The sequence below is a fragment of the Macaca mulatta genome, chromosome 8 (assembly GCF_049350105.2).
Source record: "Macaca mulatta isolate MMU2019108-1 chromosome 8, T2T-MMU8v2.0, whole genome shotgun sequence".
Taxonomy (NCBI): Eukaryota; Metazoa; Chordata; class Mammalia; order Primates; family Cercopithecidae; genus Macaca; species Macaca mulatta.
The window spans coordinates 658,916-684,229 of NC_133413.1; the positions used below are offsets into that span (position 1 = coordinate 658,916).

The 25,314-nt window shown below is 49.5% G+C and overlaps 1 protein-coding gene and 1 long non-coding RNA gene across 10 annotated transcripts in view; one reads left to right on the forward strand and one right to left on the reverse strand.

Annotated features, from left to right (window-relative positions):
• LOC144330659 (disco-interacting protein 2 homolog B-like) overlaps positions 1 to 25,314 on the reverse strand; it is a 174,431-nt gene that overhangs the window by 34,357 nt on the left and 114,760 nt on the right. For 5 of the 9 annotated variants that reach the window (XR_013396994.1, XR_013396996.1, XR_013396993.1 and 2 more), the window contains one exon: positions 114 to 239. Coding sequence is in view for 5 of the 9 variants with exons in the window: in XM_077942900.1 (XP_077799026.1) it covers positions 114 to 239 (126 nt within the window). In the remaining 4 variants the exon portion in view is untranslated. Of the gene's footprint in view, positions 1 to 113; positions 240 to 4,556; positions 4,636 to 25,314 lie in introns of all 9 variants that reach the window. The other 4 variants (XM_077942898.1, XM_077942897.1, XM_077942899.1 and 1 more) reach the window with 1 other exon arrangement.
• On the forward strand, positions 10,849 to 15,232 carry LOC144330661 (uncharacterized). The gene is made up of 3 exons (XR_013397003.1): positions 10,849 to 10,980; positions 12,376 to 12,547; positions 13,815 to 15,232. It is a non-coding gene; the product is annotated as an uncharacterized LOC144330661 (long non-coding RNA).

The window sequence follows — 25,314 nt, forward strand, 5'->3', positions numbered from 1 at the left end:
ATCTGCATTTCTGCACCATGATTTTGAAGGCAAAAACCCGAATGCTGAGCCAGTGGTCAATTCTGAGGGGCCCAGCATGTTCAGGAGGCAGTGTCAAGGAGCGTGTCCCTTACCTGGAGGGGTGTAGGCATCCATGGAGGTCTGCACGACCAGGGACCTGCGTTTGGAAGGCATAGGCACCGCCATCTTCCACTCTTTGTGTTTGGCCAGAGCTGCCTGGACAGCTTCCGTGTGGACGTCTGAAACGGAGAGAGCTCAATCACTCAGGGCTCAGCTGAGGTCCCAGTGGCCAAGCTGTACCCTCCTCTCTGTCCCCGCAGCACGGTTCATCCACCTTCTCAAACTCACCAACAGATGGGTAGGTGAGGAAAGAAAATCAGTGTTTACAATTCCAGTAAAGACATTAAAATTTATTCACAGACTTTTAATTATTCATTTTATTACTGCAGAATCCATGTCCACAAGCAAACACTGGCTGTAAACTGCGCTGAGATTTTTCTTTTTAGGGTGAATGGACCTTGATCTTTGGAGATTCTTTGTAGGTCACACGTTTGAGCCTCCAAATCCTTTCACTGTACCACTGAGAGGCGTGCACACGCCTCGCACCCCAACTCACACAGCCACAGTCGCAGCTCAGCTCAATACCAGCCATGGGCCAGGACTGTGTTGGCTATGGATAAGGTATGGCTGTGTCCCCACCCAAATTTCAACTTGAATTGTACCTCCCAGAATTCCCATGTGTTGTGGGAGCGACCTAGGGAGAGGTAATTGAATCACTGGGGCCCATCTTTCCTGTGCTATTCTTGTGATAGTGAATAAGTCTCATGAGATCTCATGGTTTATCAGGGGTTTCCGCTTTTGCTTCTACCTCGTTTTCTCTTGCTGCTGACATGTAAGAAGTGCCTTTCGCTTCCCACCATGATTCTGAGGCCTCCCCACTATGCGGAACTGCAAGGCCAACTAAATCTTTTTCTTCCCAGTCCCGGGCATGTCTTTATCAGCAGCGTGAAAAGAGACTAAAACAACCATTAACACATTTTGTGGCTATTAACCCATTACATTAATTCCACACATTCACTGAATGCCTTCTCTGTAAGTCCCTACGGGCTGGGGACGCAGTGGTGATAAGGCAGACAGTCTCATGGCATCTCACGCAGGCCACTTCTTAAGGGACGAGACAAGTGATACATGGGCTAGAGAATTAAAGCAGAGACAGATGCAGCGGCAACTCCAAACTGTGAAGCCAGGGAAGAACCCTCTTAACACAGAATCAGAACAACGGGAATGAAACATACCGGCTGTCAAAATGAGAATCTTTGAGACACAGGCAAAAACCCGCTCAAAGGCCCTAAATTGTCAGTGAGAACGGTGTTAGCAGAATAAAAACACCACCAAAAATGGCCAGCGTGAGTGAAGACGGCTTGGGGCAGTTTTCTCTGAAGCTGCGAGAATAATCCCATGAAAGGGAATCGGACGTGGCTTTCTGGCTTAAACCCCCCAAGCTGCCACCTGAGACAGGACCCAGACCCTCAGCATCACGCCCACAAGCAGCTCATCACACTGCTTGGTCTTGGTCAGCCTTTGTGCACACTTCTCTCCCTAACTAAAGAGCCTGGTCATCTGGCCACTATTTCTAATTCCCAGGTCAAAAACCACTATGTGACTGACTTGGCTCATGGCCAAAAACTGAAGGGATCAGTGAAGTGACAGTCCACTCACTTCCACAAATCGCTTTTTGTTTTGCATATTCTCCCTTTTAAACTTTTTGGATGTAATTTCAAACACACAGAAAATCTGCAAGACCAGCGTAGCGAATTCCCACATAACTTACCAGGCTCAACTTAGGCCCAAATGCTCCTATCTTACATCACTGCTTTCCCCCCTCCCCCATGAATTTTCTAAGTCAAATGAAAATAAATTTCAGATACTATGTCCTTCCATACCTAAATGTTTCAACGTATTTCCTCAACACAAGGATATGCTCTCACATTCATTTTCCTCAAGATCGGGAAATTTAACTGTCATATACAAAGTTCACTTTCAAATGGTGTCAACTGTCTCCATAATTTTTTTACTTTGTCCTCCTATTTGAAGATCCAATCCAGGATCATGAATTGATTTGTCATGTGATTTTTACCCGTCCAGAATCCAAGTTTCTCAGCTTTTGTGTTTCTTGAAATTGGAAATGTTAAAGGATACAGGTCAGTTATTTTACAGCTTGTCCTTTATTTTGGTAACTTCCGGACTAGACTCAAGAGTATGCATTTTAGCAGGGACACCGCAGACGTCTGTCCTGTGTGGCAATGTTAACATCGGCAACTCAGTGAAGGTGGTGCTTACGTGCCTCCAAAGCAAAGATGCTACTTCTCGCGTTGAAATTAAGATTTGGGAGGAGACACCCTGACACTATGTGCATATTCTGTTTTCCATCAATTCTTCACTACTAGTTTTAGCATCCACTGATTTCCTGTCATTCCTTCTAAATCATTAGATCTTCCATATTCACTGAAAAATAATTATTCTATCTTTCAGCATTCATTTACCTATGTCCATATGTACTCATGGAGTCTGGCTTGGTGGGTGATGATTCATAGTTACAATGGTTTGTTCTGTTGCTCAACTGGTCCCAGATTTGACACCGGATTCCCCAGCCCTTAGACCAGGGCTCCTTCTAGTGAAGAACCGTGTTTGGAAGCTAAGAGTGGGCACCGGGTGCTGCTGGGCATTGCCAGCAAGTAGAACACACAACACGCATGTACACGCATATGCACCCACACCCATCCACAGGCACTTCTATCCCTGTCTACATCTGTCGGGAGCCACCAGCTTATACTGGTACCTCCTGCTGCAACCGAATCCCACGTGATCCATTCCAGGCTTTGGCCTTTTCTTATTTCTACCTCTTACCAAGAAAGAAACCTGGGTCCTGTAACACTCAATATATTCACTGATTTATTAAACTTATTTGCTTAAGCCTGGAGATACAGAAATGCTTTCAGAATTGCTATCTAATACCACTGTGAAAAATCTATCGAGTTCAGTGCTCATTTGTAATTATTTTTTCATTGTTTTTTTGGAAGGGAGAGAGTACAAAGTATACACAGTGAAATGTTCAGATCTTGAGTACACTTGGCGCATTACGATAAATGGAAATTTATTACCCGAATCAAATCTTTTGCGTCAAAGTTCCCACAAGTCCCCTCCCAGCCCTCAAGAGACAGCCACTGTTCATTCTCGAGGAGTGTTCTTGGTGCTCTTCCGTCGCCCGAGACTCGCATAGATTCTCCATCGTCACATGGACTCCACGGCGTGGTGTTCACTCTCTGCTCAATTCAAGGCTCCTGGAACTCATCCCCGTTGTCTGTTTTGGTTTCAGTATTTTGTACGTTTTTCCTGATGGGAACTAGGACAATGTATGAATATATCAGAATTTGCTCATGTTTCTCCAGATGAGAGAGATTTATGTTGTTTCCAGTTCTTGGCTCTGACAATTTACTCTGGAGATAATGTGCATTCTTTTACAAGGACACACATTTTCAGCTCTCCTTGGTGAACGTCTACAGCGTACCTGCTGGGCCATATGGTAAGTGTACATGTTTTAAAGAAACTGCCACAGTTTGCTGAAGTGGCTGTGCCATTTTAAGTCTCCATCAGTCTGAGATCCAGTCTGTCTTATCTTCACCAGCACCTGCTACTGTCCTCCCTTCTCCAGTCTTGTGAAGGGGAACCTTGTGGGTTTAAGTTGTACTTACCCAATGACTCCCTGGTGAGCACCTTTCACGGGCCACTGGGCATCTGTATACATCTGTTGCGAAGTGTCCATCTTGCATGCTTGCAAAATTCACACCATTTCTGGTTGTTTGTACATTTCCTAAAATATTCTAAATAAGGCCCTATGTCTTCTGTACATCAAGCATCTCCCTGCTTCCAAGTCTTTATGCCTTTTAGTTCTCCTGACTCACTTCACGGACGAGGGCCCCAGTGCGCACCATGCGAACCTGAACCACTGAGAATGGCCATGCTCCCGACACCCCTGACTATGGGCAGAGCTCCCCCGGCTGCCACCACCGAGGAGGGGGGTCAGCTCTGGTTTTTCAGGAGTGGCCTTTATCAAATGGAGAAAGTTCCCTTCTGTTCCTGATGTGGTAGGAAATTCGTATAAGGACTATTAAATTTCAACAGATGTTTTTCAGTGTCTACCGAGAGGATAAAATAAATGGGTTTTCTGCTTTATTTTTTGTTAATGTGGTGAATTACATTGATTTTTGAATGATAAGCCAAAATGTACAATGCAAAACTACAGATCATGAGAACAAACTCTAAGTGTTCATGGTATTCTTATATCCCTTTTACATATTTCTGGGTTTTATTTAGTAAGAATTTGTTCAAAGCTTTGGCATCTGTATGTCAACAAGAGTGAAAGACGTGAGATTTTGCCTCGCATGCAAACTTACAAAGGGAGCCAGCACCAGCCCAATGCACTGACGGAGCCGGGACATTTCCGGGCCAGAAACAAAGGGCTTGTCACACACAGTGGGGCAGCAGGACCCACTCACCCCTGTCGATATTCAGGATCACACTGTGGGGCAGCGGGACCCACTCGCCCCCGTCAATACTCAGCAACGTCCTGTATCCCTGTACAAAGACAAGATGTTATTTAGGCAAAACAAAATTAATGATCATGTAAAGAACCGCTTACATTTTTCTCTTCTGAGAAAATTTGTCTTCAGCAACCATGGCTCTCAAGGCACTCACTTGCACATTATACATAATACTGCTTGTGGCCAAAGTCATGGTACCTTCCTATTCTTAAATAATTTACCAAGAGTTCTGAAAGGCGAGTATTTTAAAGAGAAAAGTGGTATGTGGGTTACCCAGGCTAAGGAGTGAGTTAGCCGGACAATTCTTGTGAAATATGTGCTTTTTCTAATTAGAAAATCTGAGAACAAGGTAACAGTGTGAGTCTGTTATCTCCACGAAGGAGTGAAATGGGTGCTGGGAAATTGAAGGAGCTTCAGAACGGGAATCTCACAACCTCAAATGGGGAGACTGGCAATTGGGAAAGCAGTCGCTCTGATTCATGGAGTTTTCGGAGATTCACGTCCACTCCGTGCTGCATTTGAGCGACTTTTCTTCTTGTGATGTGGACACGACAGAAGAGAGGTCCCACGTGGACATTCGGCATTTGTGAGGGTCTGGCACCATGACTCACTTCCATAGATTTAACATGTTTATGTATAAATTACAATGGCTCAACTGTATAAAAACTGATAGCAGTTATAGATCAATTCCCTCATTTCTCACTTGGGCCACACTTCCTGTTTCTGCAAGAACATATCGCTTGGCTAGAAGACACGAGGTTGACATTGAAAGGAAAAAGGACCTTGTATAAAAATGATGCAGAGAATTCTTCTCAAAGGCCACTGGGACACACACTTTGTTGGTGACCAGCTGTCTACCGGCACGGCAGCGAGACAGACAGAGCTCCATGCGTGAGCAGTCACAGCTCCCGTGACCCACACCAAGACCCCCAGGGTGACGACAGGCCAACCAGCAGCCTTGGAACGTACACTTCCTTCCTGAAATAGCTTCCCGAGAGACAACAAACAGTGATAATTGCAGGCATTTCTATGACTGGGAAGCAAGAAACCCTCCCAATCCTGTTCCTTCTACACCACATCCAGAACAGGCATACACCCGGTGTAGAAAGCTCCCAAGGCCTGAACAGATCATTCGAATCTAATTCAGACTGACCTAATCTCTGCAGTGCAGTCCTACAAACAGACTTTCCAAAAGTTACCAAACCACTACCTCAAACCTCATGCTTTCTCTGCTTCGAAAGAGGACATGCGGCTCGGTTTATACAGCCACCAGCACACACACAGGGTATTATCTTATTGCCCTTCAGTGCCAAGAAGAATCCTGTGGTCTCTCACAGTAAAAACAAAACCACAGCCACCACAACCCAGCTTTTCAAGTTGCAGGGAGTTTTACAGCCTCTTTCTATGTCGTCTTCCTTTTTGCCCCAAACTGGATATTCTTTTTACTTTCTCCTTATTTCCTGAATATAATTTGATGAATATAATCAAAGTGCTTGTGTTAGAAGCAACTTTACTTAAACAGAATTGAAAGAACTACATCAAAATATTAAGAGTAGCCATTTCAGGGTGACAAGAGAACAATATATTGTTTTTGTTCATTATATTCAACATTTGCAAAGTTTTTTGCCTTGAGTGTAGTCACTTTTGCAATCAGAGGTTACAGTGCTTGATGGAATGAGGCCATGAAGCACACACACCACCGAGTTTCTAACACAGAGCAATCTGTGAGGAAGGATGGAGACACAGGAAAGGTTCATTTTAAAGCAATGCAGGTGTTTTCTTTATAAAGGCAAAAGACATTTTTTAAAGTGTTTGCATCATACACAAGTCTGCTAAATTTGGTCAAAAAACAGAGAAAACAGTAACAGAAGAACAGTTTAGCCCACAAGGAGACCAGCACACCCAGCTTGAGGCCACTCCAGATGAGGAGTGGAGAGTGGTTTCCTCACAGCTGACCCACAGGATCGGGTAACACAAGCAGAAGGGAAACATGGGGACCACAGAGACATCAGACTGTGGACTTCATAGCAAGAGACAGCAACACAAACTAGCGGAGTAATTAAAAACTATGGTAAAAAGAGGTCCACATTCTATTTTAACCTGAAATCAGTGGCACGGGGACCACCACACCACCCTGCAGTTGCCTCCTCCCTCCCCCACACACAGCAGCCTCCTGGGACAACATCCTACTTCCAACTTGCAGTTGCCTCCCATCCCACCCCCCCCACAGTGGCCCCCTACATCATCATCCTACTTCCACCCTGCAGCTGCCTCCCATCCCCAACACACAGCATCCTCCTGGGACAACCTCCTACTTGCTGCCCACAGCCTGGAGCCCCCAAAGCATGGAGGGGCTTAGCGAGCCACACAGCATTCCCCCTTCACACCTGGGAAGTCAGCCCCTCACTGAAGTGGGTCCTGTGCCCACCAGCTGTGCACGATCAGAGGTGTGAGGTTACGGACCTGGTCACCAACTGTGCAGAGAGGCGTGAGGTCATGGACCTAGTCGCCCGTTGTGCACGATCAGAGGTGTGCAAGGTTCCAGACCTGGTCACCCACTATGCACAATCAGAGGTGTGAGGTGATGGACCCGGTCACTCGCTGGGTATGAATAGAGGTGTGGGTGGTTAGTGACCTGGTCACCAGCTCTGCACAATCAGAGCCATGCGAAGTTACAGACCTGGTCACCAGCTGCACCCAATCAGAAGCTTTTGAGGTTAGGGACCTGGTCACCTGCTGTGCACAGAAGTGTGAGGTTATGGACCTCGTCACCCGCTGTGCATGATCAGAGGTGGGACAGGTTAGGGACCATGTGCGTGGTGATGGACCTGATCAGCAGCCAAGACACCTGACATTTCCAGTGTCATCCTGGCTTCTTTCAAAACTGGAAAAGTCTTCAGATATTTCCCAAAAGCTCGTCCATCTTTGAAAACGATATGCGTGTGCACAGGTGATACTGATGACTGAAGATTGAAGGTTAGAGCATTCCAGCCCCATGCCCTTGTCCCATCCCATCTGCGAAAACTCCCTCTCTGAAGCTCCCTGAACCCTGTGGCAGGCCTGAGACTCAGGTCCAGTGTCCTGTCAGTTATACTGAACAAAATGTAATTCAACACTGGCCATGGGCCCTGTGCTTTAAAAACCACATATAAATCTCCCAAAGAACTACAATCTATGAAAGCTTTCATGGCTAGTATTTTAGGAAGACTGATCAGTCTTGACCTAAATCAAAGCCGACATGCCCAAATTCACTCTGACCCCAGTTTCGTGCACAGGCAGCCATCACCTGGCCATCAGGGTGACCAGCAGCCTGGGCACAGACAGGACCAGCGCCGGTCCCTCTATGCACCTTCAGGGGGCTTCTGAGCTGCTGTCCATGATCAGTGATGGTGACGCCCAGAGCAGCTTTCCGGGAAAGCAGTAAACCTTTCAGGTCCTCACCTCACGAGGATGGCCATGTATAAATCAACCGCCTTTGTTACTGCCCTGCCATTCTCAAAGAGGGGATGGATTAAACTTCTTTATCCACATGCCCAACACAAGGCACACCTGCCCCAGCACGAGGCTCATCTACTTACTCCCGGGAAACTCACACAACCCACAATCAGAGGCCGCACACAATCAGAGACCGCGCACAATCTGAGACCACACACAATCAGAGGCTGCACAGAGACCACACACAATCAGAGACCACACACAGAGACCCACACAATCAGAGGCCACAATCAGAGACTATACACAATCACAGGCTGTGCACAATCAGAGGCCATGCACAATCTCTGCAACCTCATCAGAAACTGTTTCTGACCATTCACTTGAGGCCACCAAGTTTAAATAAGAGGCCCAGGTTTTAAAAGACAGCAGGAGTTCTCTGAAGGCAGACTCCGTGCATTCCACCATCAGCACCATTTGTGCCTGTCATGGTCAGGAAGAACCACAACCACGTCTCGGTGCCCTTGCAGTGCAGGGCGCTGCGTTTCTCCCCCTTTCCAAACCCGCGGCGGCTCCTGGCAACCCAGCGCCTCTGCTCAGCCACGCGCCCCCAAGGCCTTCCTCCCTCATCCCACAGGGGAGCTCCCGCAGCCGGGCTATCTGGCTCATCACTCCAATTCAGTCACTTACACCCTCATTCCAGGCTGAAAATCTCTTCTGAAAATATCCAAATCTTACCCACGTCAGGCTCCATTTTTTCCCCAGAGCTCCTCATCCCCTCCAGAGCAGCAGCTGTGGTGCCCGTGCAGCCGGGGCCTGTGGGCAGATCGGTGGGCTCAGAGTGCCCAGCCCCTCAGGCCCTCTGTGTGTCCCCTTACTCCCTGCTCCCTGGCGTTAATGTCCTCCGTCTTCGATTTCCTGATAGGCAAAAGGGGGTTAATTCTAAGAGTGCTAACCGAACTGGATCACTTAACACCATGTCGGGCCCAGAATACCCCTTGATCAATGACAGATATTGCTGCGCTGTTACCATTGCGCTGGGTCCAGGTTTCCTGTGAGCCCTTTAGGCTCTTTGCCGTAAAGGCCACTCAATGGTCCTGTCCAAGCCTGTCTGTGGCAGATGGACAGGTGAGTGGCCGATGCACACGTGTGATGCTGAATGGGATCGTGCAAAGCTGGCCCTGCGTATTTTGGTCAACGTAAGAAAAAAGTCGCCCATACTTGCTTGCTGCCGCCCTGCGGTGTCCAGAAGGAGCCGCTTAAAGGCAACTGCGCCGCACCTACCTTCTTGGAAGGAGACGGCAAGTCCAGATTGGCTGGAGCTGGGAAGTTGTGCGCTACAGATCAGGGCTGCGTAACCCAGGGAAGGCATCACTCGAAACACGTGCTGGAGGGCGGCCAATCCGACCCGACCGTCCACCTCCAGGGTCAGCCATGGGGCTCCACTTGATGTGTCATCCTGATCACCCCTCACAGAGCAAATGAGCCTTTGACTTCAGCCTGTCCTAGGTACAACACCGACTCCCACCTCCCACGTACTGAACCAGCCTGTTCCGGGGATTGCTGTGGAGGTAGAGGAGCAGGCCCAAGACATCTAGTGGCATTTCCTGGCAAGGACACTCACCATGCTCGACCATAAAACTCGGGTCAACTGGTTTTTCGGAAGGACTGTAATTTACTTGTGGCACGCATGGATACTGATTGACCCAGGGAGGGGCACGGAGGAGGCTGAAGGAAAACCCATGGTGACTGCGCCAGGCATTCCCGCACACACCGACATCTTCAGACTGGGGCGGCGTCCTAGTCTTACAATCAAACCGAAAGCCCAGAGAAACTAGGGACCTTGTCCAAGACCAGCAACAGGTATGTGGGCAGCTGGGATTCAACTAAGTCCTTTCCTGGATCCATCCGCGCTGCTCCCTGCCCCCACTCCCACCACCCCGCCATGGCCCCCGATAGACACAGCAGGTCTGAACATCAGGCACCCCGCACGCAGAGTACGGAGCAGAGCCGGCTTCCGCAGTGGGATCTCACACACATCCCACTCCCCTTCTTGCCGAATGCCTCGGGACTCTGTGCGGTAAAGTCTGCAGATGTGGCCTCACTCTGCGCTAGGAGATCTGGGTGGCCGGCAGCGTTTTGCAGAGTGCTCCTCCAGACGGGGCTCGTCGGCTGATCCATGAGACACAGGACACCTGAGAGAAGGGCCGACAAACCCCACAAAGTCGCTCCCAACATGGAGAGGACAGGACCACAGCGGGGCTCTCGCAGTCCACGCTTTGGACAGGTCTTGCTGCAAACTGTGGTGCTCGTCAGGCGCGAGGAAGTTTCCCAGGGCAGGAGCTCTAAGTGACACAGCAAAAGCGACACAGGCGATGCAGCAGGATGTACTTCAGCTCAGGGCTCAGGAACCACGGGGTGCAGCGTGGCCTGCAGCAAACCAGACACATCAGAAGCCAATGTCCCACCTTTTACATTCAGTGACATTGAACGGAGGGAGTTATCTGTAGCAATCATCTTCCTGGGGGACCCGTGCAGCACGCATGACCACCGACACTGACCACGAGTCCTTCCTAGGTCCTGGGGGCTACCCCACTTTACACGCACGGTTCCATGCACAAATCTACGCGTGGCAGTTGTTAGGCCCAGCTTAGAGATGAGGAAAACGCTGCTGGAAAAGCTAAGTGAGAAAATCAGACTTCAGCACACCTGCCATCTCCAAGACCACTACTACTCTATGTGCTAGGGTCTCAAGGGTTGGATGTGTGGCATTTTAAGTGACTAATTGTAGGTGGTTTTCTTCTCTCCTACACCTGTTTAGCCTGAACGTGCACGTACATGCTCTGCTGCAGGTGCACTGCCGTATGTAGACCAGCAATGCTCTTTCCTGCCTCGGGTTCTCGTCACTGCCTTCCGGAAAATCTCACCTGCTTTACAGCCAAGCCAGGTAGGCCTGGTCAGCCGCACAGTGAAACTCCTGCAGTGTCAGAGCTAAGTGCTGGCTGAGTCTTTAACAGCGAAGACAGTGGAGTAATGGGGATAAACTGAGCAAAACTGTATTGTAACGCAGATGAACGTCTAGAAGCAAAAGAAACTGACACCCCTGAGAGCAGGCGACTGTCTCTTACTATGATGTTAATAGCAGCTTGCTGTTTCCAGTGTCTCCGTGTGCCAGGGTTTCCAGTCAGCGTTTGTGTTTATCTGCTCTTGGGCTACCTGATCAAACCTCTGCAGAGATCAGGGATATCTAAATTGACCCAGTATCTGCAGGCTGGCTGCTCAGAGGCCGTGGTGTGGAACGGCCAGGACATCGCTTAGTCATACGGGGCACAAGCACGTCACTTGCCGCTCCTGTCTTTCTGTTTCATCAAACCCTCTTTTCTCCTGAATATTGACCATAGCAAAGTCATTAGCCTTTGAGATGCATTTGAAACATCAACTTGCTTTGTTCAAGAGGTTTAAGACACACGTAAGTCTTTCTTGCCATGCTCAACACACACAGCCGGCCGTTTCTGAAGTCAGTGTTTCTGGAACAAAAGCCTCGGCCTGCCCCAGTGAACATTCACACTGAGCACACTGTCGCAAGGCTGCTTGGCCAACCAGCAGGGGGCAGGAGAGAGCTGCAGGGGCCACGTGGGGTCCCTGCAAAGGCGCCTCACTCCCTCAAATCAAGAGCGGTGCCTCCTGCCAATCCAGCGGCTTCCTCCAAGGGGAAGAGGCCTCTTCAGCTGCTACTGCACTGATTTCAGACGGCTCAGCCAATGGGGCAACAGATTCAACAGAGTTCTATGTTGTTTAAGGAAAACTTCTGTTACCAGGCAACCTTAGTACCATATTCAACGTAAAATAACCAACAACATTGTTTCCAAAACAACATGCTACTAGTGCCTTATCCTTCAATGCTGCCTAAACACGGAAAAGTATGAGGAAAAAAGAGCATGGCACTTACTTCTTAAAAAATAACACCTCTTCCAGGTTCATTTTACCCCTATCATAAAGACTTAGAACTGTGGATTCCCTACAGGAATGTGGAGTGGGGTTGGATCCCCACACTGACCCAGACTCACCCCAGGTCAGTCATCCCCCCACCACGGGGTTCACACCTCTCCAGGCCCTGTCACCTCATCAAGGAAAGGTGGCGTCTCTGAGCTCTCTTCGCAGGAAGCACCCGAACGGGAGCTAGAGACACAGACACACCCACAACTACTTTGAAATCCTAAACATATTTAAGGACTTCATTATTAGTTTTTTAAAACTGTAAGAACAAAGTGACCCTGGTTTTAACCTCTCTGCCACAATAACACCGTGTACATCTGTCTTTTGCTATTTGTTCCTTCTCCAGCAGCTGCTGCCTGGCTGGCCGACTGCAGAAGAACAGCCTCTGGTACTCCCGGGAAGCCCTCGGTAAAAGCGTGAACACCACGATCACGTCTCAGGACGCCGCACATGTTAGGGTCGCCCACAGACCGCCATTCCCAGTGCCTAGAAGGCACTGAACGGGCCTCCTGCTCTTTGTAAATGTCAACTTTCCTAAGCTAAGTTTTCTTGAAAATTTTTAACTGCAGTCCACACGTACTTCTTTGTGTCTTGTTTTTATCCTAGAGGAATACTTTTATGGAAAATTAAGCTTGCAAGGTTGAAGGATTTTCTGAAAGTCGACTCCTAATCCTGGAAGAAAAAAAAAAATGGGCCAAATGTGGTGCTCACGCCTGTAATCCCAGCAGTTTCGGAGGTTGAGGCCAGGAGATTGCTTGAGCCCAGGAGCTCGAGACCAGCCTGGAAAACATGGCAAAACCCTGTCTCTACTAAAAATACCAATAATAATAATAATAAAGCTGGGCATGGTGACGTGTGTCTAGTCACAGCAACTCAGGAAGCTGAGGTGGGAAGATCACCTGAGCCCAGGAGGTGAAGGCTGCAGTCAGCCCAGATTTGCATCACTGCACTCCAGCTTGGGCGACAGAGTGAGACACCGTCTCGAAAAAACAAAAAGCAAAAACAACTGTATAAATCATTATAGAAGGGAGCTGGCCAGGCGCAGTGGCTCACGCCTGTAATCCCAGCAATTTGGGAGGTCGAGGTGGGCAGATCACCTGAGGTCAGGAGTTTGAGACCAGCCTGGACACTATGGCAAAACCCCATCTCTAATAAAAATACAAAAATTAGCGGGGCATGGTGGTGGGTACCTGTAATCCCAACTACTGGGGAGGCTGAGGCAGGAGAATCACTTCAACCCCGGAGGCGGAAGTTGCAGTGGGCCGAGATTGCGTCACTGCACTCCAGCCTGGGCAACAAGAGCGAGAGTCCACTTCAAAAAATAAAAATAAAAATGAAGGGAGCTTATGTTTTTTATTTAAGGGAAGGGAGAAGAACATTCAGTATTTATACCTCTCAAGCACACATCTCCAGTGGTGTCCTAAAGTATTCAAGATACACATTCCTACAAATATAGCTCAAAACTACTCACCAAGTTACATGCTAAAAGCACATGCATTGTAAGAATGCTACATTATATTTTTTGAGCATCTGTATCCAATATTTTAGCATACTGGCAGTTTTCCCTTCAGGTGCTGTATGCCTAAATTATTACATGTTTAGTCATTCATTTTAGAATTTATGACTATTATGCTTTAGGCAATAAACATAAGCTACTAATTTAATGACTTAGGGGAAAAGTTACTAAGTTAACTTGGAAGTTAAACTTTGCAAACTGAATTTGTTGGGCCTCATTCAAGCTAGATGATCAGTTTTTTAAATTGTTTCCTGTGTGTTTCCCTCTAGGATGGAAATAGCTTCACTCTCATCCACTGTGCACACTGCAGCCCACGCCTCTCGTCCACCGCGCCACACTGCAGCCTGCAATTCACCCTGTACCAGGCTTTCCACACCGTACCTGAAAGTCACTAAGTATAACCAAGAAGGAAATGAAAAGCAGATAAATGACCTCCACCCCTACATCCAGCATGCAAATGTTAAACATTCATCCAAGTAAAACCAAAATCCCATGTTAGCTCACGATTGTAACTGGTAGAGTTATGTGCATGGCAATTTAAAAAGTCTAGTTAAGTAAAAACCTAATTGAGACTCTCAAGAAAGACATCTGCAAAGATTGACAGTGAGGAGAGGACTTCACTCTGCATCCAGCCTGTTCTGGAAGCCACGGCCAAATATCAGGTTGTATAGATCCGAAAAGCAGGAAAAAAACAAGTGTTGAAAGGTGTACAGTCTCAGCAATGTACAAATTCGATGTAGGATGCTCAGAAACCTTGAATTTCCAATCAGGAAACAGCAACATGAGCAAGTTTCCCAGCAGTGCCCACTTTCTACCTACGGCACGTGTAACAGTTACGCTGGCCACCTCCGGGGGGACAGAGGCTTCCTGGTCACATTCGCTCTGGCAGCCACACAGCTGGCCCCGCCAAACACCTGTCTAATACTGAGGAACCACTCTCTCCCTGGGCTTTGCTCACTCTAGCCAGGAGAGCATATTTACAGAGTACTTTACTGAGTCCTCGTTCAATGCGTCAAGCTTGTTGAAGGCAGGGCAACCCCATTCCTGGCCCAATTAAGTGAACTGACCAGGGCAAATGCCTCCAGTTGGACGGCACTCAGTCACAACAGCAGTGGCCACTGTTCACAGGGCGCTGGCTTCGTGCCGAGAACAGTTACATGCGTCTTCTCTCTGTCCGAGGAATGTGCACTGCAACCCTGTGGGGCCGTTTGCAACGTCCACCAGAGTTCTGAGGCAGCCAAGTCCAGGCTGTCCGTGGACCTTGCCACGTGGCCGTCCACGTCCCCTGCAGATCAGACCTCACTGCAGGGGCCACGGGTTCCAGGGCTGCCTTGAGGCACATGCTCCCTTCACCACCTCCTCCTGGCCCCTGACATCAACCCTCACCACTGCTGCCAACACTTGATTTTCTCATGGCTCCTGAGGGGCCTGTTCTGCCCTTCCCTGCTCCCTGCGTCCGGCTTGGAGGGTACCCACATCAACGCCAACGCTCACGTAATCACCAACCTTTCCACGGGGCTTGATGCCTAGGAGTCTCAATATCAGAAAGTCAGATTTCTGTGCTTGTTGGAGAATTTCTTCCCATTGTACAAGTGAAGGAGATAAAATTCTAGGTGCCTGCAATAACCTCATTTCCACAACGAAGCAACTTCAGTAGTAGCACAAAACAAACAAACAAAAAAAAAAAGCTTTTTTTTTTTAAACTTCTTTTATACAAGCTAAATACAATTTAATTTTTACATCCACGTTCTCATCAGCTCCCACCTGGTGAGCAGGCAAATAGTAATTTTCAAAGAAACAAATTGTTGCATAATTTTAACACTTAGCATTATCACTATTAAGCAAGAAGTATCCCAAAAATACATGATGATCTTGTTCTCACGTTCAAAAATTGATTGTCACACAGTGAAATAACACTTAATGCAAAGGAAATTTTCTTTTCAGGTATCTGTTCTGGAAAAGAAAAAAAAAAGATTTCTGGCAAAGAGATAAACATTAATTATGTAACAATCCAAAATGCCTCTGGGAAAAATGATGTCATCCAATTAGTTCTTTGAAGTGTTACAAATGCAGCTGAGTTTTAATAGTAATTTCTCCATAATTATCAAAAGAGTCTTTAAAAATCTTAGTGCTGAAATAACTATAAATGGATATAATACGCAAAGCAGAAGAGTTAACATTTGGGGTAGATTTTGGCCCATATTTTTAACATATGCATAGTTATTCACCTAGTTGAAGCTTATCCCCTCTCCTCCTAGGCTCTTCAAGACTGATTTTCAAACATAGACTGGCTTTTGGTACATGAAGGCAGCTTTAAAAGATGTCAGGATCAGGCCGGGCACAGTGGCTCAAGCCTGTAATCCCAGTATTTTAGGAGGGCAAGGTGGGCCGATCATTTGAGGCAAGGAGTTCGAGACCAGCCTGACCAATATGGCAAAACCCAGCCTATATTAAATATTTTTGTAATTAGCCAAGCGTGGTGGCACACACCTATAATCCCAGCTACTTGGGAGGCTGAGGCAGGGAGAACTGCTTGAAGCCAGGAGGCGGAGGTTGCAGTGAGCCAAGATCGCACCACTGCACTCCAGCTTGGGCGACAAAGAGAGACGGTCTCAAACTAGAACGTAGCCCTCAGGAAAAGCATTGAGCACCCCCCACCCAAACCAACCCAAGGAATCACATGGCAATGGTTATCATCTGATTTCGACAAATAAAGTTCTGTCCTCCCCTCTGAACACAATGGTAAACACCTGCCATCAGCCCACAGAAACTCCCAGGACCCAGTAACACTGGACTAGCAAGATCAATGGGCCACGTATGCAGGGTTCAGCAGCAGAAAGTCATGGCACCGAGAATGGTGTGTGCTCAAACCAGATTCCTTGCTGTCGGGGTGAAGGGGCTTCCCGGGAAAATCTAGTCCAGTGGGATGGTTTCCACGTCCACCATGAGGAGGAAATGGGGGGTTTCCTGAGGGCACTGACAGGACCTGGGTCTCTGCCCCTTTGTCCTCTGTCCTGTTATGGGATGAGGGTGGGCTGAAGGCAGGTTTCCCCTACATCTTCCGGGCAGGAGAGATGGAGCTGACAAGTGGACGACGCTTTTTCCAAAACATTCCCATGTTTATAACCTGTTATCAACCTGTTTTCCCTGGAGATCAGTGAAGCAGCATCATTGACTCTCTTCCATTAGGGACAACCCGGTGTTACGGGAGGCAGGAGACGACATGCGAGCTGGTCTGAGTCAGTCACTTGTGTCTGGTCCCCAGCGTGCTCATCTATCAAATGGGCGGCCCCACAGACCAGTGACTTTGAACCAGAGTTCCATGGAGGTTGCCCAAGGACAGGGAGGGGGAAGAGGGGGAAGAGGGGGAAGAGGGGGAAGAGGAGGGAGGAGGAAAGGGAGGAAGGAAGGAAGAAGGGGAGAGGAAGGAAGGAAGAAGGGGAGAGGAAGGAAGGAAGGAAGGAAGAAGGGAAGGGGAAGGAAGAAGGGGAGGGGGCGGAAGAGGAGTGTGGAGGGAGGAGTGTGGAGGGAGCACTGTGGAGGGAGCAGTGTGGAAGGAGGAGCAGAAGGGGGGTTCTCTGAGGAGGAGGGCCAAGTTTTTGAGGTGTCTTGGAGTCAGAGGGTGGCAGTGGCTTGGGCTCTAGGCCCTCTGTTGCATAGTTTTAGGCTTTAACTATTTATATTTGTGGACTCTTTAAAAGATTTAATTTGAAGGAAACCGGAGTTGGGGATACCTTGCCTCTAAAACACAATTTCTCAAGCCTGAGACTAAGTGCTAGGCATTGCTCATTCTGTTACAATCATTTCCTCCTATTTAAAATCAGCCACACACCCCCAATCTCCCTTCAGGGCAAACACCTTTTCCGAGGATCTCAAACAGCAGAGCGAGCGGCCCGTGACCCCAGCCGTGGGCACGAGGAGCGAAGAGGAGACGTGTGGAGAGGGCTGCTGATGACATGAGAGGTAGAGGCCCGGCACCTCCCTGCAGGGGCTGTGCTCCTCCAGGCCTAAAGGACATCCTCGCCTCTGGGGTGAACAAGCAGCACAAACTATCAACACTTATTCCAAAAGAACAGGAAGAAAATTCAAACGAAGTTAATACAGTTACCCCAACACAACACTGCAGCAGCCCAGAAACAGGAGGGCCATTGAGCCTGAGGTGGGCGGTTCCAATAGCAGGACAGCGACGTTGGCATTAGGGCTTTTCGGCAAAGAAAAAAAAAAAAAAGACACAAAAGGTAACATGGGCCACCCATTATTTCCTGCCAGTGGAAAGACACCCACAGGCCCCCAGATGCCAACGGCCCCTTGGGAACGAGCTCACGCAGCACTTCAGGTCTTCGCACGAGCAGGCACGTGGTGTCCTCAGTACCCCCGCCTGTGACACACACACCACACTTGACTCCCATACCTGAGGGTCCAGGGGAATGGCGGGAAGTTCTCGGGGGACCGGGCATCCTGTGAGGGCACTGCATGACTATGTACCTCAGAGGGGTCCCCGGGCAGCTGCTCTCTCTCTCCAAAGGATGAACTGGATCCTGACCACACCCAGATTGTGCTGGCCTCCAAGCCGAACGCCAACATCTCACATCCAAAGGGATGCACAGATGTCTGCTGCACGTGGAGCCCAAGTCCCTCGCAGAGCTCAGGACGAACCCAGTGTCCAGGCCTGGGGCCGTCACCAGTCAGGAGAGGTGTCCGGGGCACTTCCCAGCGATGGCCACAAGAAGAAACAACTCAGGACAAAGCCAGTGTCCAGCCCCAGGGCCGTCACCAGCCAGGAGAGGCGTCCGGGGCATTTCCCAGCGATGGCCATGGGAAGTAACAACTCAGGCCCATCAGGGCTTCCTCACTATGCGGGTGTTAGAAGTAGAGACAGAGGTCCAGGTCTAGTGGCACAAACAGCGACGGATCCATGGAAATGCAGGCGTGGCCCCTCCATCCCAACAGCCTGCATGGCTACTCCATTCTGCTCCCATCACACACATCCCCACACAGCCAAGCCCCTTCTCCTTTCCCCCACTGGATTCATCAAATCAAACCTCGCTGTCCTTGGCAAATGTACCATTAATTTACTTACTGCTCAGTAAAAAAGCACACTTCCAGTTAACATGACACCCCCGCTACGATAGAACAGCCTTAATTCAGACATGACGCAGAGGAACAGAGGGAGGAGGGGTCGAGGGCCGTCCTGGAAACGGCAGCTGTTTTCTGGGGAAAGTCTCCCTCCCACCCGAGCCCGACACTCGAGCCACACTATCCCCATGGTGTCTGAAAACTCCATGAAGACAGGGTCACTCTGACCCCTTCACACCCACAACGCCAAAGAGGAGCAGGTGTTCAGGAAAAGTCTCCTGCTAGTGCTGAAGACAGGAATAATCCCTCGTGGTGCCCAGAATGTCAGGAGAAAACAAGGCACCATGTGGACGCCTTCCAGGTGAATTCTGGAATGACTCTGCCGAATGCCAGTCATCCTATTTCAGAACAAAACCAATACCGGAAAACATGTGTCGCCAGCAGAGAGATGGTCCTTTTGACGGCTTACAAACACACCTACGTTACGCTGAATTTATCTCAAGCCACCCTCTCTGTGCTAATGTAAAAAGTCTCCTTTATTAACCAGTAGCCTTTTTCATCTGGTGCTTTATTAACAAGCAAGACGGTCCTGTAACACTCAGGCATTGTTGAAAACGTCAAATGGAAGCCTAGAATCCTCTTCCGTGCAGCTTCACTGCAAAGTATTTTGACGTGAGCCAAATCATGCTATTCCTACATCTCCACAGGAAACTCAAGGCTTCATCAAGGAAACGCAGCATCATTTCTGCTAGGCACAGAAATTGGTGGGGTGGGCATGGGGTTGAGGGAACATTACATAGAAAGCACAACGCGATAATCACCTGCATGAGAGCCACACTGGCCGGCAAGCCCCGGTCGGCTCGGTCTCTACACAGTCACAGACGTGAGGCCTGGAGGGCAGACACCTGGCACTGCTGACTACCCCAAGGTCGTGGCCTCTGCCCCTTCTCTGCTGCTTATCAGTTCCAAGCTTCTGGCAACACCGCCTGCTGCCCCCACTGCCTCATCGACTCTTCGTGAAAAGCAAATGTTGCCAGGATAGCTTATGAGTACATTTGCCAGGAAAGCAGCTCCGATTGATGCTGAAACCCCGTTCTCACACCCCTGGCAGCTCCCTTGCCCCCGATGTGTACATGCTTGCAGCTCTGACCTTGCTCAGTGTCCACACAGGCTCTGTCCACTGGAGAGCCAAAGGCAGACTCAATGTTGAGTCAGAAATACACAAAGAGGGTGACGGTTACAAACTGCCTGCCTGCCCCTCAAAACACAGGTTGAAATCCTCAGCCTCAATGTGATGCTGTCAGGTGGTCTTTGGGAGGTAATGAGTTCCCGAGGCTGGAGACCCTTGAATGGGATTTGTGCCTCAGAAAGGGGCCCAGCAAATCCCTCACCCTCCCATTGTGTCAGGGCCAGAGAGAAGGTGTGTGCCAACCAGGAAAGAGCCCACACCAGAATTCACCCGTGCGGCACCCTGATCCTGCCTTCCAGCCGCTAGAACTGTGAGAAACAAATTCCTGTTGTTCATAAGCCGCTCAGTCAATGGTGTTTCGTTACAGCAGCCTGAGCTGCCTGAGATGACGATGCTCACCGCCCTACAGAAACGGCTACTCCCCTCTCCCAGAAAGAGGGGTTTAATTAAAATCCCTGTCTCTCCTCGCGGCCACCACAGATCTCACTCCCCCACCCTGTAAGCCAGCAATTGTTAGGATTAAAGGAAAATGAGGATCGTTTTAGACCAGCCCCTCCATATCGGTCTGAAGCCTGTAACTTTGCCCACTTCCACGGTGGCCGTGTCACTGCATTGCCCATGTCAGCTCTGTGTCTGCACTGGGTCCCAGGCTCTGCACAGACTCCTCTAGCTGCCCATCAGCACAGCCATTTCCCCTTCTGCTTTGCAGGTTGTCCTTCAATATCCAACCCCCACCCCTCTGCAACCCAAGGCCTTCCGATCCAGGCATTCGGGGTGGGCTCAGCCATGTACTGCCGTCCTTGACTCAAGTAAACCAGGCCCAAGGCGTTGGCACCAATGATCTACTGGCTGTGGGGTCTGCACAGCTACTAGCTGCCCCAGCCACACCAGGGCCCGGGAGGGGAGGCAGAGGAACCTGTGAAGTTGCCAACAGCCATATGGGAACAGGGGCCCCTGGGATGAGGAGGATGCCATGGAAGGAAATTCAGAGAAAGAAAGAGCCCCAAGGCTGGACGGGTCATGCCCAAAGCCTACACTGCTGAATTTTCCAGGTTTCTGAACTCAATCGCTGACCCACACAGCACATGTTTCCTGAGTGCTGACCCCGCGTGGCATTGGATACGGCAATAAAGTAGGACCCCCACCTCCCCCTTCCCCGACACATACACAGGGCCTCCGTCCTGGCGGGAATTCAGGCCTGGGGGCCCAGTTGGCACCGCGAGCCAGGGAAGCGGGACATTTCAGACGGATAGTGGGTGCAGCCTTGCCAAAGCCCAGCAGTCACCTGCACTGCCACAGCCAGGCTGAGTCCAGATCAGCCGCACAGAAACCTGACCCTCTCAAGGGCACGCCTGAGCTCATTAGGGACAGACACCGTCTCCTGCTTATCTTCCAACACTTTCTCTGCATGTCTAGTTACATACGGACGACGCAGTCTCGGAAGCACAGCTGTGACTCTGGAGACAGATCCCAGGCCTCCCCCTGCTCCTCTCCGTGGTGCCATTGATGGGGAGGGGCCGGTATGGCCGCGAGGTCCCATACCCACAGCCACCCTGCCACGGAGACGCAGGCCTTCGACGATTATTTCTGCCAAAGAACACTGCTGCGTCTTGGAGCACACCATGGTGGGCGGGAAGCTCCACCCGGAGAAACAGCGATGCTTCTCCCCAGAGCCAACGGAGGGCACCCCCCACCCTGCATTCAGCAGATTACTTACATTCTGGAAAACATCTGGGTTAATGGGGAACAGTAAAATGAAAAGGACACACTAGAAAGGTTAGAAGGCTGTGTGAAGTCTCAGGAGGTCCAAAGGTTTCTTAACCAAGACTGCTGCGGTCAACGAGCTTACAGGGAAAGTTTCCACACGGGCCTTCAACAAGCAACGCTCAGCAGGGAGGAGCCACGTTCTGGGCAGAACCTCAGAACAAGAACATCGGACACCACAAAGTCACATCAGAGCCAACAGCAACTGAAATACAGCGCTCTCCTAAGATGTGTGCGTCACCTGCAGAAAGTCACCACACATTAAGATGGGGGAAGAAAAGGATAAGGTTAGAAACAAATTTGAAGTAATTTCTGCATACGTAAAATTTCTACATCCACTGGTTTTCTTTCTGGGAGTAACAACTTTTACATGAGATGCACATCCCCGTTGGAAGGAGTTTGGGTTTTCCGTGGGCAGAGTCAAGGGCTCTCCAAGAAATGTGAACCTTTTCTCACTCACTGAGCCGCGTGCCCTGAGGCCGTCCTGGCCTGTCTGAGCACCTCCCTGGCTCTGCCTCCAGCCAGCTCCTTCCAGCACTCACCCCGCTGCTCCCAGAGCCTGCACTGGCCCAGGATCTCCTCTTCTGCTGCTGTCAATCTTCCACTTTAGGGTAAATAAGTTGGAAACTAGAAAGTTATAAGACCCCTTAGCTTTTTAAAAATTTGTCTTCTCAGAAAACAATACTAATTCTACTTCCATGGTTTAATATGTTGCCCCCATCTGCATGTTCATGGATATGTGTTTTTATATATTTTTTAATCAGTACTTATAAAAGCATGCACTGTTGCTACATTCCGTCCAATTACATTTGATGTAAGAAGTTTTAATTTCAGTGAATTCAGGCACTCAAAATTTAAGCCCTCTGACATCTATTAATCAAATGGGAAAATGACAGGTAGATATTACAAAAATCAAGAGAAGTGTTTAATGTAAATCCTGCACTTTCAAATATTTCCACAAATGTAATGTATACATTAGTACATAACCTTGAGCATTTTCACAACTCTTTGCACTCAAATTCCATTCTTAACTTTTATAGATAAATCGACATCCATATGTGATTTTAAGCAGCTCAAACATCAGCTCTTAAAAACAATCAGAAATGTTGCGGGCAAATCCCACCGAGCAGCAAATAACGGAACTGTACCCAACAACCCAGGTACCTCCCCTGAGGCATCTGGAACTTGAGCATTACAAGCAGCCTTTGGTTTCTGAGGCACCCGAGAGTGGGGACTCCCAACTCCCCAAGTCTAAGAAGGCCTCAGCGATAAGGAAAACTGGTCAAAAAGTCATCCCTGCCGGCTCCCTGCACCACGGGCTCCTCCCTGCCCGCCCTCAGCCACGTGCTTACAAGATCTCACTTCCTCTCTGTCCCGCAAAGCCTGACTCCTGATTCCAGCCCTGCCGCTTACTGGGATGTGGCCATGGACGTCAACTGCACCTGTAAGGGGAGAAGCTGGTCAGGATACAGGATCCTGGCCATCCTGGCAGTGCTCAAGCTGATACTGTAACTTTGTAGTGAGTTACTTAATGCAAAGGTTTAACTTTGAAAAATTTAGATACGTATATTCTAAAAGGGAAATTCTGAACGTAGAACACAGGCCACACCCTCACACTGATGTTGTCTGGCCAGCACTTTTTTGTTTGCCTTTTCAATAGACGTTTTTAAAAGCCGTTTTCGGTTCATAGCAAAATCAAGAGGAAAGTACCGAGAGTCCTCACATATCCTTTCCCAGCACAGGCACAGCCTCCATCATTCTCCTGCCCTCACCAGACCCGCATCAACACGGCACCACCACCCACAGTTCACAGCTCACACGAGGACTCGGCCTGCTGCTGCTCACTCTGTGGGTTTCACAGACGTGGAACGGCATGGATCCCCCATGAAAGCCCCACCTGGAGTTGCTGTCCCACCCTACACACCCCCTATGCTCCTCCCATTCATCTCTCCCCTCCCCAACCCCTGACAGCCGCTGATTGTTTTAGTTTCCACAGCTTTGCCTTTTCCAGACTGTCCTGTGGTTGGACTCAGACAGCAGGCAGCCTTTCCAGATTGGAGTCTCACTTAGCAACATGCGTTTATGATCCTTCTGTGTCTTTTCATGGCTTAGGGGTCCAGCAGTTCTTTTTAGTGCTGAATAATATCCCAGTATCTGACATACCACAGTTTATCCATTCACCTACTGAAGGGCATCTTGGTTGCTTTCTGGTTTTGGCAATTATAAAGCTGCTGTCAATGTCTGTGTGCACATTTCCGCATGGAAGTAAACTTTCAGCTCCTCCGAGTAAACGTCCAGGACTGTGATTGCTTCTGTGGTCGGAGAGCTTAGTTCCAAGGAAAACCGCCATGCTGCCTCCCACAGGAGCTGCCCCACTTCCCCCAGCGATGAGTGAGGGTCCTGATGCCCACACACCCACCAGCACGTGGTGGTGTCGGAGTTCAGGTTTTGGCCAGGCCGATGGGTGCACAGTGACGCCTCGCCCTATGACATAAGACGCGGGCCATCTTTCCACGTGTAGATTTGCCATCTGTGTATCTTCTTTGTTGGGGTATCTGTCCAGGTCTTTGGTCCATTTTTAATCAGGTTGTTCATTTTCTTGTTGAGTTTTGAGAGTTCCTTGCACGGTTTGGATAACAGCCTTTCTCCGATGAGTCTTTTACAGATGCGTTCTCCCCGACTGTGGCCTCCCCTCTCATGCTCCTGAGACACTGTTTTTTATTTTAAAAAACACTTCAGACAGAAGATGGACCTCCCAGCCCACCACGGTTCTCAGTTTGGCCGTGGTCACCACCCTCCCAGCCATGGTTCCCACCTTTTCACGATCTGCTGGTCCTATGGGCATCAACCCATACCAAGTCCCTAACATATCTCCAATGATTGCAACGTCAAAGCCGGCAGTTTGCAGGTAGGAAGGAGCTGATGGAGGCCGGAGCAGAATGTGAAGGCCAGCGGATTCATCCCTCGGGGACAGGCAGGCCTCTCAAATATCCCCCTGGGTCACCTCCCAAATGAAGTACCTGCTTTGGCCGTGAGCAGGAAGCGGGACCTGGCCCAGATCTCAGCATATTTGACCTGGCACGGCATTTACAGGTGAGCCTCCATAACCGGAAACTCGACTCTCTGGGGAGAATGCATTTTCATTATCAAGGCTTTTAGGCTGTTAATTAAGAAACCAAAGAGCAGTGACTGGAGTGAGGATGCAGGGACTCTGGGTGACCCACACGCTCGTTTCCACCTGGCACGAAGGACCCTGGAGTGAGGGTGCAGTGCCTGCTCTGAGTCACCAGCACACTCATCATTTCTACATAAACAACCCTGTGAGCCTGTCCCAGGACTTTTTAGCCTAGACCTAAAAATTCAGAGCTCAGGAAACCTTCATCATTTTAGGAACCTGAGGGGTGGGCCAGGGGGATCTCACAGAGTGTGGTGCTGTCTATGGGGTCAGCAAAGTACAGCTGGGGCTTCCCGCAAGCACTTCAGGGAGGCCGTGCACTGGCCCGAGGCTGGTTCCGCCTCCTATCCTCGGTTCTCATGCCCAACCGTGAGGGGAGCCCCCCGCTTCAGGAGCGGTCCCTGGCTCCAGGCCCTAACGTCCACGTCCAGGCCCCTGGTAGGGCAGCTTCTACCCCAGGGAGGCTGGGACTGGAGACAGCCTGGAGCTCTAGGCAATCCTGGCAACCACATGTTTCCCGAAGTGGCTGCAGACAAACTCCTGCTTCCAAAACCTGGCACGGGCT